Source organism: Natator depressus, chromosome 8 (assembly GCF_965152275.1).
Source record: "Natator depressus isolate rNatDep1 chromosome 8, rNatDep2.hap1, whole genome shotgun sequence".
In the NCBI taxonomy this organism is placed as follows: domain Eukaryota; kingdom Metazoa; phylum Chordata; order Testudines; family Cheloniidae; genus Natator; species Natator depressus.
The window spans coordinates 89,279,203-89,295,114 of record NC_134241.1 but is presented as its reverse complement, the minus strand read 5'-3'; the positions used below and the strand labels follow the sequence as shown (position 1 = coordinate 89,295,114).

The 15,912-nt window shown below is 45.0% G+C and overlaps 1 protein-coding gene across 1 annotated transcript in view; it reads left to right on the top strand.

Annotated features, from left to right (window-relative positions):
• Positions 1 to 357: 357 nt before the first annotated feature.
• The window catches only part of PGM1 (phosphoglucomutase 1), a 30,126-nt gene continuing 14,571 nt past the window's right edge, over positions 358 to 15,912 (top strand). Inside the window, exons 1-3 of the mRNA XM_074961602.1 lie at positions 358 to 760; positions 13,986 to 14,148; positions 14,365 to 14,511. Of these exons, the coding sequence (XP_074817703.1) occupies positions 515 to 760; positions 13,986 to 14,148; positions 14,365 to 14,511 (556 nt within the window). The 5' untranslated portion in view covers positions 358 to 514. The remainder of the gene's footprint in view (positions 761 to 13,985; positions 14,149 to 14,364; positions 14,512 to 15,912) is intronic.

Sequence of the window (15,912 nt, the reverse complement as noted above, 5' to 3'; positions counted from 1 at the left end):
GTTTGCGTCCTGACCAAAGCGTGCGATCACCCGCATAATCCAGGTCAGCAAAAGAGGCTGCATATCAGTTATACATAGGGTGACCAGATGTCCTGATTTCATATGGACAGTGCTGATATTCAGGGCTTTGTCTTATATCGGTGCCTATTACTCCCCACTCACTGTCCCGATTTTTCACCCTTGCTGTCTGGTCACCCTAGTTACACAGTTCTGCAGGGACTATAGAGGATCAGTGCCAAAGATCACCCAGGGGAGATCACCCAGTGGCCTGATCTCATCCCCCTGTAGCTCCTCCAGGGGTCGCCCTTCCCCACTCAGCGCAGACATGGGGCCCAGGCCACGGGGCGCCGCCAGGAGGCCTCGGCTCCGGTGTCTGTAAGAGGGCGGAGGAGAGGGCTGCGTGCCGGAGGCTGATGACAGCGGCAAGCTCCGCCCAGCGGCTGCTCCGGGAGGAGGCAGGGAGCCGCGCCGCCGCCCGCAACCCGGACGCGCTCGGCCGCCCCAGCCCGGCAGCATGGTGCAGATCGTGACGGTCCGGACCCAGGCCTACGCCGACCAGAAGCCCGGCACCAGCGGGCTCCGCAAGCGGGTCCGGGTGTTCCAGGACAACGCGCACTACGCCGAGAACTTCATCCAGAGCATCCTGGCCACGGTGCCGCCGGCCGAGCGGCAGGAGGCCGCGCTGGTGGTGGGGGGCGACGGCCGGTTCTACATGACCGAGGCCATCCAGCTGATCATCCGGATCGCCGCCGCCAACGGGGTAGGGGGGCCCGGCCCGCGCCCGACGTGCCCGCCGCAGCCGCTGCGCCCAGGCACGCCCGGGGCAACACCCCGTGCAGCCCCCCCCCCCCGCTGCCCTCCCCTTGGACTGTGCATCGTGGGGGGCAACGTGACCCTGAGTTGTGCCCCCCCCCAGCCGGCGAGGGCTGCCCTGCCGCGGTCCCCACTCCCCGTGCCTGGCATGCACGGCGGCAGCGGGCGGTGCAGCTTCTAGCCGGAGCCGAGTCACGGTGACAGCGGGGGCTTGATTCCCCTTTTCCCCATCGCACGTCTCCCTCCCTTCCCGCCCCGCCGTCCGGCCGGCCTAGCGAGACTGAGAGCAACAATCTGCAGTTGATGGGGCGGGGGGAGGCTGCAGGGGGCAAACAGTGGCTGGGGGGACGAAAGCCCTTGTTATCTTGAGGGTTGGAATCGCTGTGCCCTTCAGACACCGCCTGTCGGCGGACAGGGTCTGATTGCGCATTGCCTAGGTGTGGATGGGTGAGTTACTGAGGGGGTTTGGTTTGGTTTGGTTTTGGTTTTTTTGCACTGAGATCCCTGCTCGCGGGGGGAGGGGTGGCACTGCTCTTGCATTCACCTTGGGGGAAAGCCTTAGGTCTGATGCTCTTTGACATTTAAGTTAACCTTTCAGGCATTACAGATACAGTTTCCCTAGCTTGCTTCAGCAGTGCATGCTGCCCTTACTTAGACTGGCCAAAGGTTATTCTTATTGACTTTATAGGGCTTCTGTAACATTGCAAGGCAGGACTGCCTAGCGCCTTGGAATCCATCTGATCTGCATGGCAGAAACTTTTCTTGTTAGACACAATGGTTTGTTTACCCAGTTGCAAGCTCACACTATGGCCTGGATGTGCAAAGGCTACAATGTTCCCACCCCACCTGCATTTAAGGAAACAGCTCTGGTCTTGTTATGCTGCTAGTTCCTCACCCGCATTAGTTAGTACATCAGCCTTGCACTAGAAAACAGGGCCTCAGGGCCCGTTGGCTTGGTATGATTGTGGCAGAAGGCAGGAATTGTCTGTCCCCAGCAGTGAAACTGGCTCCTAACTGCTCACGAAACTAAAGTAGTAATTGTTATTAGGCTGTGAAGAAAGTTCTGTCCAGGCTTGCACTTTACACAAGTGCTAATGGCAGAAGCAGGAAACTGATGAAATTTTCTGCACCAATACAATGGAAGTAAATTGACTTATACAGCAGGCATTGTTACTAAAACTGTGAAACTGGGCGTATGGATTCTAATTAATGATCTCTAAGATAACTGGAAATTGTAGTCTATTGATGTGGATATGCATAGAGATTCAGAATTTTAGTTTCATTGCTGAACTGTAGAAGCAATCAGACATCTGTAATTAAAGATGGATGTATAACTTTGTTAGCAGCGTTCCCTCTAATTTTTCCCACCCGTGTGTGGAATGAATTTTGCTACGTGCACCAATGTGGAGGTGATGTGTGACACATGACCTTCATATTGGTGCACATAACAAAATTCATGTGGTGGGGGTGGGGCCGTGGGGTTCAGACTGTGGAAGGGGGCTCAGGGCTGGGGCAGAGGGTTGGAGTGCAAGGGTGTGGGGGTCCAACTGGGGGTGCGACTCTGGGGTGGGGATGAGGGATTTGGGGTGCAGGAGGGTGCTCCAGTGGTGAGAGAGGACTCTCCCCAGCAGCACCTGGGCTGGGGGGGAGAAGCACCTCTCCCCGCTGCGACACCTCCGGGGCAGGATAGGCACCCCGGCCCTGGCAGGTCCGGCTGGGTTTGGGCCGGGGGAGGGGCGCTGCAGCCGGTCCAGGCTGGAAAAGAGTTGGACATTTGAATTCAGAATGTGGGACTGCTTGATCAATGTTAATTGTGCCCCTTGGCATCTTTCTTTGCCTGCCAGGTGTGGATGTGATGCTGCTAGGATAACTCAGTAGATGCTAAATCTGCGGAGATGAGCCTTGCCTCAGCCGGCTAGTTACATGTAACCTGACAAATGGACCATGTCATGCTGTTCTGGGCCTCCTGGTTGTTCAGATGCCTCTCATCAGCAAGAGACGCTTTCCTTTGTAGAGTGGTGTGTAGGGTGAGCTGAAGATACTGGCTAGTTGCAGACTGTCACTGCAGCAGTGTAGGAGCATGGGCAGTTAAATCCACTTGAAGCCAATAACATCTCACAGGGTAAAAATGTAATTTACAAGAAAAGTCAGATAGAACTTTGTCTTTTATATTCCCCTCATGGCAGCTGCTCACTTTGTAACCTTCAGTCGGTGCCTAAGCCTGTCATTCCTTAACCGCTTATTTTAATTTAAAAAAGAAAAGAAAACCGCTATGGTAGAGCCGAAATTTTTTTAGAAAAGGGGTAGAGCAGGAATGTAAACCTCACATGTGTACGGAGCTGCACTGGCAGCAGGGAGCACTTCAGAGCCTCATGAATAAACAAATAATGGAATTAGTTTTAGGAGGATAAAGGACTGGTTTGTTCAAGTTTTTGGAAGCACACCCAGGCGTCCAGTGGGATCTGGCGCTTTTCCAGGAGTCTGATCACCACACCATTGGTGATGCTTCCGCCCACTCCAGGGCCCACAAGAGGTATGGGGAGAGGGATGGAAGCTAGGCCAGCCTGCATCCTAAACGGTCCTTTCGTTAGTGTGTGGCTAGCGCTCTTACACTTCCCAGTAACTACTGCATCTCTGAGTCTAGGGATAGCTTTTTATCTAGGGAAAGGGACCCTCCTTAGAAAAAGTATTTCTGTAGTTTGTGGTTAGAGGGTTTTCCTTGTAATGTGCTTTCTGGGGGACTGGGGAGAAAAAGCCGGTGTGTTGTTCTTGCACCCTGGTCCTGCAAACACTTATATGCATGTGTAACTTTGTGCACACGAGTAATTCCTTTTAGTTCACTGTGTGTGTAAAGTTATGTGTGTCCAAGTGTTTGCAGGAGCAGGGTCCAAGTGTTTGCAGGAGTAGGGTCCAGGATTAAAGCAGTCATCAGCCTGTGCTTCCCATCCCCAAAAAGCACATTAGAAGGGTAAAACTATAACCCCAACTACAGAAATATTTATTTTAAGGAGGGTCCCTTTTCCTAGGTAAACTGACACTACAGTACACATAGCTGGAGCAGTTATTTGGAACCTTTAGTCAGACACAGTTGCATGTCTTGAGGGGCCTGTTTGCCAAGGGATGTTTACTTTGCTTAGTAATTGGTCTGAGTAGGTTAAAACTGTTTGTTAGGGCAGAATAGGGCTCTGAGAAAGAAACAGGGAAACACGAAGCAAAGGAGGAAGAAAATAACTGATACAGATTGTGTGGGCTAGGAGGCTAACGGCTGATTATGTGCAGAAAAAAGGTTTACTTTATACAGAGCAAGGAAAGGTATTAACTAACTTAAAAACCAAACAGCTACTGCCAAAGACATCAGCAGGCTGATCATCGCTGAAGATTTCAAGCAGGAATATTGTGGTGGTGCAGCTCCTTGAAACTTCTACTGGGGCAAGCTCTGTATACTTTCCTTTGTGAAGGAACTGAAAAAGAAAACCACCAAGGAGAAATTTTTTTGTCATACTGAAAAGGAGAACTAAATTTCACACTAGCAGACCAGGTCTTCACTACAGACTTAAGGCAGCTTCTGTCAACCTACCTCCATCTAATAATGTATGCATCTTACACTACCAGGTCCCTTCTGCCGACCTAACTCACTGTAACGTTGACTTAATTACTCCACCTCTGCGAGAGGTGTAGTGCCTGATTCACTGTTGATGGGTCGACAGAGAGGCTATATAGATGCAGCGTTGTGTATGTTGATTGAATTGGACTCCAGGAAGTGTCCCACAATGCTCTGTTGTGACCGCTCTGGAGATCGTTTTCAACTCTGCTGCATAGCAGCCAGGTACGCAGGAAACAGCCCAGGAACTTTTGAGTTCTCATTTCCTGTTTCATCAGCGTGGAGAGCTCGCCAGCCCAGCTAATCATGGCAACTCAATGCTCCAAATGCACCTGGAGTACACTGGAAGTGGTGGATCTTACTGGTCTGTGGGGAGAAGAGTCTGGGCAGGCACAGCTCCGATCCAGCCAAAGAAACATAGACATGTATGAAAAGATCACATGGGACATGGGGGAGAAGGTCTACAGCAAGGACACGCAGTAGTGCTCCATGAAAATCAAAGACATTCCAGGAGGCAGGGGGTGGGTGGGAGGTGCACTATTCCTTCCACTCAATACCGGGAGAGGGTACTCAGAACAAAAGGCAGCCATTCAAAGACCTTTGATGGGCAAAACTATTTTGCTTTTACAGACAAGCTGACTTGGTTTCTTCCCTCCCAATTTTATCCCACCATTTTTCCAAGGTTAAATTATTTTCCTGTTCTTTCAGTTTCCTTGTTTGTGCAATAAAAGTCAACGTTTCAAGAATGAAATGCTCTATTTATTCCAGTCATGGGGGTTGAGAGGAAGAGGGGTACAGGGAAACTGATGCAACGGAAGGGATGGTATGGGAAGGCACAACACAGATAAGCATCACTCATTACTGTGGCTCATTACTGAAATGGGTTTTCAAAGCCTTGTGGAGACACAGAGCTCTTCACTGTGCTCTTCTTATTGCCCTGGTATCTGGCTGCTCAAAATTAGCTGTCAACCTATCTGCCTCCACCGCTGGAGAAACTTTTCTCCCTTTGCCTCACAGGTATTATGGAGCCCACAGCAGGCAGCGATAACAATGGGGATATTGCTTTCACTGAGGTCTAACTTAGTAAGCAAACTGTGCGAACAACCCTTTAAACGTCCAAAGGCACATTCCACCATCATTCTGCACATGCTCAGCCTATTGTTGAACTGCTCCTTACTGCTGTCCAGGTGGACGGGTATGGCTTCATGAGGCTGGGTCTCCCAGGATCACTCTTGGCATTTCAACATAGTCAATGGTTGCATTGTTGCCCAGAATTACAACCCATCTTAGCAGAAGTCGATTAATGGCCCTGCACACTTGGATCACAACAGCTTCCATGGTGGATTTACCAACTTGGAATTGATTCCCCACTGACTGGTAGCAGTCTGGCATTGTTTGCTACTCGCTTCTGCATTGTCAGAGCAGCTCTCATTTTAGTGTTGCTGTGCTTCAGGGCCAGGGAAAGCTCCACACAAAGTTCCTGGAAAGTGGCCTTCCACATTCGAAAGTTTTGCAGCCACTCCTCGTTATCCCATAGCTACATAATGATGCAATCCCATCAGTCAGTGCTTATTTCCTGGGACCGGAAATAGAGCTCTACCGTGTTGCTGCTGCGTGACTGCCAAGAGCAACCGGGAATTGTTTCATATTATGGCTTGCCTCAGGGCTGCTCGAAGGAAATCACAGTGTTCCATGCAGCGGCTCCTGTCTCAGCTCTGGAAATACTGCAGGATAAGGCGCCAAGGTGTTTGTAATGATCACAGCAAGAGTGCACAGCTCTGCAGAGTCCATGCTTCTCGGGCTATGGCTAAGGCTAAGATTTAGTCACCGGTATTTTTGGTAAAAGTCATGGACAGGTAACTGGCAATAAATAAAAATTCACGGCCTATTTCCTGTCCATGACTTTTACCAAAAATACCCCTGACTAAATCTCTACTTGTGGGCCCCGCTGCTCTGGAGGGCTGCTGCTCTGGGGGGACCCTGCTCCAGTGCTGGGGGTTGATTGCCCCGGCTGCAGCTCCCTGGGGACAGCTCTCCAGACGGCCTCTGGGTGCCCCTGAGGCCACTGCTCTAGCCACCCTGGGACTGCTGCTGCTCGGGCGGGCCCTATGGCGCCCTCAGGACCGCTGCTCAGGTGCTCCCTGGAGCCAGCCGCACCGGCCAGTTCTTGAGCGGTCCTCGGAACCAGCTGCCCGGGGCCGCCTGAGCAGCGGCCGGTGCAGCTGACCCCAGGGACCACCCGAACAGCTGTCCCTGGGTCACTCCAGCAACGGCTGGTGGAGCTGACTGTGGGGTGCCCTGGAGTCAGCCGCATCAGTTGCTGTGGAAGTCAGAGAGAATCTCAGCCTTAGTTATGAATGCATAGCAGGGCTTATGGGCCTGCTGTATGTGTGCTAACAAATTAGAGAAAATTGCTAGAAATTAGAGCGGGGAACACACTGAACATTTCATGTTCCCATGCTGTAGATACTCATAGTCATCTTGTGTGTAAATGTGGAGCTATATAGACTGTAATTCACTTGGAATTCTTGTAGTTAATTAATCTTAAGATAATTTCATTCCATCTGATCTAGAAAGAAAGGCAGGTTCATTTGTTCTTCTTTCTCTGGGCTTTCCCAAAACCGTTATTTGATTCCAAAATGATTCTTTCACTTTAGAACCGATTGTTGTAAGTCTACTTTATACAGTAACTTATGCTCAGGTCTCTCATCTCAAAAGATTCTCTGCCAGAAGGTAAATGTCTTTTATAGTACAGGGTAAGATTCACTGTCACTGGTCATATAGAACTTATGGAAAGGTGACTTTGAGAATCTTAGTACAGAAGGCTAATGGCAGAATTTGGTTCTCTGCGTTTTTCAGAATCACACAGGCTTAGTTTGATACAGTTTGTGGTACTAAAAGCCAATATGTAGAAATAGCAGGAAAATGACCTTTTGACTAAGACTCACAGTCTAAAGTTTAAATTTTCTGAAAACACAATCTTGTTTTGTCTTTTTTATCATTAACCAAAGTCAGCTCTTAGCAGGAAAAAGTGCATAGTCCTGGCCACGTTCTTGCATGTCCAGTTCCTCTTGGTAGCAAACTAGAAAACTGCACCAGGAAATACTCCACAGCTTTTCTATCTTTAAAAACCAGGGGTGAAATCCAGGATTTTGTGAGAGGTGCCCTTCCTCCCCACCCCCATTCATCCTCAGAACAAGGATGGCATGGGCAGTAGCAGGGGAAGCTTTCCCACCCAATCTCCACTCTGCTAAGGTGGAGACATTGGGCAAAATCCTGGGCCCATTGAAGCCAGTGGCAGAACACCCACTGAGCAGAATGGGCTCAGGATTTCGTCCTTCATCTCTAGTTCAGCTTCAGACCTTTTTTCTTTCTTCTGGGTCTGTCCGAAGAGGTACTGATTTTAATGGTGGTATTTTTTTTTTCATACAGACACTTGCCCATTAAGGGATAAGCTGTGAAACAGCCGTCAGGTGAAAAATAAAGGTAAAAGGTCTTGTATTCCATGCCCAACCCCAACCAGTCACTGTTGATCGGCACTAACATCAAAGTAAAGTAAAAGGTTGATTCCTGTTATCTGGAAACTTCTAAAGTACCTGGTCTAATTTCAGGATGAGAACTCTGCTGGGGCGGCCTGAGATGCCTCTGAAACTTTGTGGTAGAAAGTCAAACTAAATGATGCCACGGGAGATGTATTAGACTTTGGTAGCTGAATTCCACTGCTGCTTAATTATACGTGCATGGGGGGGGGGGGGAGGAGGTTGTTGTACAAATATAAATCACTGGGTTCATAGTGGCCTTTCCCCCCTGCTAATGGGTGCGTAGTTTCATGTAAATCTCCCCCATCCAATAAAAGGGGAACTTGTTCTAAGAGTTTACTTTTTGCATGTGCTTGAATAATGAGGCATTTCAAGGGGTTGGACATCCTACAGTAAGTTGAACTTACAGTGCCACCTGGGAGCGAGAAGGGAAACTGCTTGCCTAGGTGTTTTAATAAATACCAATGGGAATTTCCGATGTAAATCCTCCTGCAGTGATCAGAAAGCAGACCTGCTGTGTGAACTGAGTACAAGTAGAACCTTGTTAGTTAACCTTGGGAATTGTTTTTCCACTTCTGTACCACAAGAGGGAAACCTCTACCTAAGAACTTAACCACAGTGCCTATGCATTTCAGGACACCAAAGTAAAGATGAGTTAGTTAATACTAATCCAGAGCTTTAAAGATGAAAAAATATTTTATTTGGCTTCTTAGCCTGTTTGTTCTCTCCAGTTGCAGAGCTGAGACCTCAAGAAATCATCCCCATAGAACACTTTGCAAATGGTCACAACAATCAAATTGTATTAAAAATTATGACTTTTTTTTTTTTTTTTTTTTTTTGCTTTAATAGCAAGTAGGCTGGACTGTAATGAAGTGTGGCTTCATAAATTGCTCAATTAATGTTTGTTAAATGTTTAGAGATACTTGGATAAAAGACTCCACAGAAGCACAAAGTATTATTCAAAAGCATTGTTGGTTATTTTTAACCAACATGTTAACTTCCCAGAATTCAGAAGGATGGTACTGCATGCATTTTAAGAAAGTTGGCATCTCGCCAGTCCAGATGACATTTTCTTGGGATTTCAAATAATTTGGCTGCCATACTCTTCTGCCAGAGTTAATCATGTTTCAATATTCACAGCTTTATACAAATGTAGTTTTTCCAAAATAATAGTATTTTGTAAAGACCCTAGGGGTAAATTCTGTTCCTAGTTGGACTGTGGTTAATCTGGAGTAACTCCATAGAAACCATTGCAGTTACTCTGGATTTTCCAAGTGGACTTTGGCCCATAGTGCCCAGCAGGTAACTCCAATGTTTATTAGAGGAAAGCCATTCAATTAAGCACTATAGAATACTGGCAATGGAGAAGTTATTGGCTGTCAATGACAGTAATATAAGGAAACTGTAGGTAATGGAGATCTTCTGATTGCCATTTTAAGAGTGACCTTTAAGTTGCTGGTCTCCACAAAATAACTTTAGCTGTGTACAGCCGTGCTTCCTGAACACTTACCTTCTCAGTATTCACTTCCCAATGAGGACTGAGTGACAGTGGGAGTTACAACTGGCAGACCTGGCAGAACTTTATGAATCTGCTTGTCTGTCTAAAACGGTTCCAGCTCTGCATTGGTTTAGAAAGCAGAGCCTGGCAACAAATCAATGCTTTTGACTGAAAGGCTGACCTACTAAACAGCCTCTCTTGCTATCCCCATCCTAACAGATAATTGGACAGAATTAACACTGTTGTGGTCTAGTGTGTGATAATACAAGAACTGCACAGAACTACTGCTTCACAATCAGAAGACCTAGAGAAGACAAATCTCCTTTTTCTTTCCGTTTTCATGAGGGATTGCAGTGTGGAATTATATGTATTCTCTCTGACAGTGATCTTGCAGAACAAGTGCAAGAAAACTTCTTCAGTTACCGAAACCACATTCAGCACAAGGTTCAAGGAGCTATTTTTGGGCACTTGACTGCTTCACAGAACTTCTAACTAGTAGATGTGTCATTGCTGGTGTCAAGACTGAGTTTTCTTTTATTTTCACCATAATTTATTTTAAATGTATTTATATGAAAAAGGAACATGGAAGACCGTCCTCTGCTTATATTGACTTTGCCAACAGCAGCTTATTATGACCAGAAACCGGGAACCAGTGGATTACGGAAGAAAAGCTATTATTTTGAGACCAAGACAAACTATCTGCAGAATTTTGTCCAGAGTATATTTTTTTCCATAGATCTAAGAGATCGACAAGGATCTACTATGGTAGTTGGAGGAGATGGGAGATATTTTAATAAATTGGCAATAGAATTGATAGTTCAAATGGCAGCTGCCAACGGGGTTGGTATATGATAAATATGACTAAATTCCTAGTACTGTAGCTGATCTAAGCAGAAGTATAAAGTCATAGTAGTTAAGAGGTGTTCTAAGTTTTAATTAACTAATTTCCCATTGCCTTTTAAATGACTGCTATTGGTTAACTGAGAATTATGGATCATTGTTAAGTGTTTTAATGAAAAATTACCTTTAGTGATCTTGAAATTACCCAATTTAATTTTTTAAAAGCAATTTTGTCATTTAGCTTTGAAGAGAAGTGAAAATACATTTGCAATCAGGTAGAAACATGTAGAAATACCAGTGTGAAAATAAATATTGTTAGTTTCTCATTAATGCTCATTTTGTTGGTTTGCAGCAAATTATTGGCATTTGTGCTTATCATAACTATCTTCATCAGCTCACAATGCCATTGTTAGTAAGTAAGTGATTGGTAAAGAGATGGGCTCTTTGTGCTCAGAGACAACTCTGCTTTGCTTTGCAAAAACAGTTTCATTATGGTCTGAGCTGCTCAACAAATGAAAAGGCAAAACACAATGTTTGCAGTTTCTCAATAGATATAAATAGCTATGTCATGAATGTCGCCAGAGCATTTGAAAATAAGGATATCATGTGTTTTAGCAATACAGCTGGACCCCTTTATAGTGAACTCCAGTTGTGGTGACATTCCACATGTTGGCGTTAGAACGAAAGTCCTAACACCTTTAATGCAATGCAGCTCGCTTCAGTTTTTAATGGATTTCTGGGTATGAAGTTTTTCTGTGAAAAAGGCAAAGATTCCACTGAAGATTTTATTTTATTTCTAAGGCAGAGAGAAAATAATACTAGCTGCCTCTACTGCTATTAAAATCGCTCATGGGGAATTTATGTGACCAAACCACTGATCTGATAGTATCATAGTTCATAGCAAACAGGTAGAGAGAGTTCAGTCCCATCCCCCCCGATCTCTTGATCAACAAAATAATTTGTGGGGAGGGGGAGAGGTGGGTTTAAAAAATTAGAAATAGCAGTCCACCTCATCTGCCATTGTAAATCAGTGTAGCTCCATTGAAGTCAATACATGGTCCAAACAGAAGATCTGTAGGATGCAAATTTACATCAGGTAATGATCAGGCCCACTGTTTGGACCATAAATATTATGTCAAGTGTCTTTGATTTCCAGTTTCTTTGTAGCTCATTCACTATTTTAATAAGAAATGCTAAGTCTCAAAAAGTATAAAGCTGTATCTCAGCTCATCTCCCGTGAAGATGAAGCAGTACCCATTTACAGTAGCTGAGGATCTGGCTCTATATTTATTTCCAGTAAAATAGCCCACACATGTCTCTTAAATTTGATTTTATTGTAGTTTTTATATTTTCAGTAATATTTTTACATTCTGTCCTTTCTGTCACTGGTTAGCAATGCCGCTTGGTTTATTTATCAACTTCATGCTAACCCCAGTGTGTAGAATATAAAGTATAATTCTGAGATAATTTTCAAGTGTAAAATTATTATAACGCACGCATAGCTCATCTTAAAAGTGTAAAAGGCAGTTCTGTTAGTATGTCATGTAGGTGGGTACTGTCACCTCTATGAATGTGTGATCAGAAGGATTTCCAAATAAGACCCCCACACACTTGGTATCCCAGTAGTCTAATTTATATTGCACACTTTAAATGTGATTTATTTAATTAAAGGAAATGACTAAGCTAGTAGTCCACTAAACCTGGCGTGTATAAATAAAGCCATCTATATTTAGAGGTCATAATTATGGCATGGTGTAAAGGATTGGTGAGTCTGCATTTAGTCCCCTTCCTGTTGGATAGATGTACTGAAGATGGGGAGGGTGGTGCAGACAGCCACCTGTTTTACTGAGAGAACAAGTCCTTGCTATTTTAGAGCCATAAAGAGCATCCACCTGTATTGTCAGTGAAGAGGAGAATAAGAGCTGGATTCTAGCATTTATCTAATTTTTTTTTTTATTATAAAGGACTTGCATCCTATAGATTTTTCTGTATAACAAGAGGGGGTGTGTTTGTGTGTGGCGTGGGGGGGGGCAGGGGAGTTACATGGTATTCCTTTAAAATGTTGTGATCCAACACTGGCCTCTCAACAAGTTTAACTGGTGTATTTGAAATTCAACTCTGAGCATTGTGGGGAGGGGATTCCTATATTATGTACAATATCGTTCCCTTGTAACAAGAAACTCAGTAAGTTAAGGCTTTATATGCAACTTACACAGTAGCCTTCCACAAAGAAACAACTTTCACATTGGGGAGTGCACAGTAACTGCTTGGTTATTAAGTGGGGAATGGATGATATTTTGGCATGGGGTCAAAATCAGAGGTGAATCTAGATGGTGTACCTTTTTTCCACCCTCTCCCTTCCGATGTGTACATTACACAAATGTAGACTCTCTAGACTTACTTTGACTCGGATACATTTATCAGTATGTAGCTTACACTCTCCCTTACACATTGCTTCCGAATTTGGCCTGCTGAGCTTAAGAATCTAAGGGAATGTCTACACTGCAATAAAACACTCAATGCTGACTCATGTCAGCTGACTCGGGCTCATGAGGCTCACGCTGCGGGCTATAAAGTCGCAATGTAGACATCCGGGCTCAGGCCGGTGCCTGGGCTTTAGGATCCTGCAAGGAGCTGGGATTCTAGAGTCCAGGCTCCAGCCTAAGCCTGGATGTGTGCACTGCAGTTTTATAACCCCACAGCCTAAGCCTAGCGAGCCCAAATCAGCTGATATGGGCCAGCCCATGGGTGTTTTATTGCAGAGTACACGTACCCCAAGGGCATATTGCTATTCACACTCCTGTAGTCCAACCTGTGGGGTAGAGTGTTCCACGGTAACTCCCTCGTGTGGACGTGGTGGGAGCGAACTAAGGTCTCATTTTCAGTATGGGGAGATCGATGCTGCTGCAACGGATGCAGCAGGGATCGATCTTAGTGAGTCTAGTGAAGACCTGCTAAATCGATGGCAGAGCGCTCTCCGGTCGACCCCAGTACTCCACCTCTCCAAGAAGAGTAAGGTTAAGTCGACCGGAGAGCATCTCCTGTCGGCACAGCGCAATGAAGACACCAAGGTAAGTCGACCTAAGCTCTGTCAACTCCAGCTACATTATTCGCATATATGGAGTAGTGTAACTTAAGTCAAAATACCCCAGTAGTGAAGACAAGCCCTAAAAGTAGGCTTGGAAGGATTAGGTTTTTATTGGTAAATGTCAGTAAATGTTGATTTCACGCACAAACAGATGAAAAAATGTTTCCATCGATAATAATCGAAATTTCCAGATAGGCAAATAAGAAAAATGTGGCTTGAGAACTTATTAGAGTTTGATTTAAGGATATCTTCTTTGTATATTTTGACATTGGCAATTTGTGTTTTTAATAGTTGTTGAGATTCAAAAAGTTAAATCTTTATAACTATTGTCATTAAATAATTACTTGCCTCTCCCCCCCCACATAATTTCCCTCCACTATGAAAATTTGTCTATAAAAATAGAAAAAATGCTTAAAAATAAATATTGATATCATGTTTCAAAATTATGTATATAAAATAATTCTGCCAAGTCTAAAATTTACACACAACTATGTGAGAGTTCTATAAATATTTGCATCTGTAAAGTTGCCATTTCTAACTTCCATGCTCTAGCAGTCTTTAAAATTGTGAATTTTTTTGATAGTTTGTTTTAAATCTTTGTTTTAGATTGGTCGTTTAGTGATTGGACAGAATGGAATTCTCTCCACCCCAGCGGTCTCCTGTATTATTAGAAAAATCAAAGCCATTGGTGGCATCATTTTGACAGCCAGTCACAACCCTGGTGGCCCAAATGGAGACTTCGGAATTAAATTTAATATTTCCAACGGAGGTAAAGTTTTCCCTGGTGGCCAACATTTCTTACATCAGTGAATATACCGTCAGTATTGTCAGAAGTATATTTCACTAAACGAAACAAGCGATCTACTTCCCTTGTAAAATCATACTGTTCCCAAGAGAAACATTCTCATCCCTTGTCTTCTGATGTACCTATGGAATGCATACTTGTAGCACACTCTAAAAACTTTCCTTTCTTTTTTACTTGTAGGTCCTGCTCCTGAAGGTATTACTGATAAAATTTTCCAAATTAGCAAGACTATTGAAGAGTATGCTATCTGCCCAGATCTGAAGGTGGACCTTGGTACCATTGGAAAGCAGCAATTTGACTTGGAGAACAAGTTTAAACCATTTACAGGCAAGTGACACATTTATTCTTGTATAAATGTAATTTTTACTTTCATGGGGCAATTACATAGTATCTTAGTGCCTTCATTTGGCAAGGTCATTTAATAGATTTTTAAGGCCAAAAGGGATATGATCTGCCAGTCTGGCCTCCTGTATAACACAGACAACAGAATTTCACCCAGTGATTCCTGCATCGAGTACAACAACTTGTGGATGAACCAGAGCATGTGTTAAATTTTCAGACGTGCCTAAGTGCATTAGGGCCCTAAGTCCCACTTTCAAAAGTGACATAGGCACTTAGGAGATTACATCCTATTGACTTCCAGTGAAAACTAGGTTCCCAAGAGCCAGATTTTCAGAGGTATTTAGGTGCCAAGTGAGATTTTCAGAAGAACCTAGGTGCCTTAATACTGTTGAAAATCTGACCTAAGTGCCTGTCACTTTGAAAATGTGACTTCTGAAAATTTACCCCCATACCTTTTTGTAAAGGCATCTGATCTTAATTTAAAGGCTCCAAGTGATAGAGAATGCACCACATCCAATCTTTGCAATTTAAAATGTCTTATCATAGAAGATTAGATTTGGAAGAGACCACAGGAGGTCATCTAGTCCAACCCCCTGCTCAAAACAGGACCAACCCCAACTAAATCATCCCAGCCAGAGCTTTGTCAAGCTGGGCCTTAAAAACCTCTAAGGATGGAGATTCCATCACCTCCCTAGGTAACCCATTCCAGTGCTTCACCACCCTCCTAGTGAAATAGTGTTTCCTAATATCCAACCTAGACCTCCCCCTCTGCAACTTGAGACCATTGCTCCTTGTTCTGTCATCTGCCACCACTCAGAACAGCCGAGCTCCATCCTCTTTGGAACCCCTTTAAGGTAGTTGAAGGCTCCTATCAAATCCCCTCTCACTCTTCTCTTCTGCAGACTAGATAACCCCAGTTCCCTCAGCCTCTCCTCGTAAGTCATGTGCCCCAGCCCCCTAATCATTTTAGTTGCCCTCTGCTGGACTCTCTCCAGTTTATCCACATCCTTTCTGTAGTGAGGGACCCAAAACTGGATGCAGTACTCCAGATGTGGCCTCACCAGTGCCAAACAGAGGGGAATAATCACTTTTCTCGGTCTGCTGGCAATGCTCCTACTAATGCAGCCCAATATGCTGTTAGCCTTCTTGGCAACAAGGGCACACTGTTGACTCATATCCAGCTTCTCGTCCTCTGTAATCCCCTGGTCCTTTTCCGCAGAACTGCCGCTTAGCCAGTCGGTGTCCAGCCTATAGCAGTGCATGGGATTCTTCCATCTTAAGTGCAGGACTCTGCACTTGTCCTTCTTGAACCTCGTCAGATTTCTTTTGGCCCAATCACTCTGGACCCTATTTCTACCCTCCAGCATATCAACCTCTCCTCCCAGC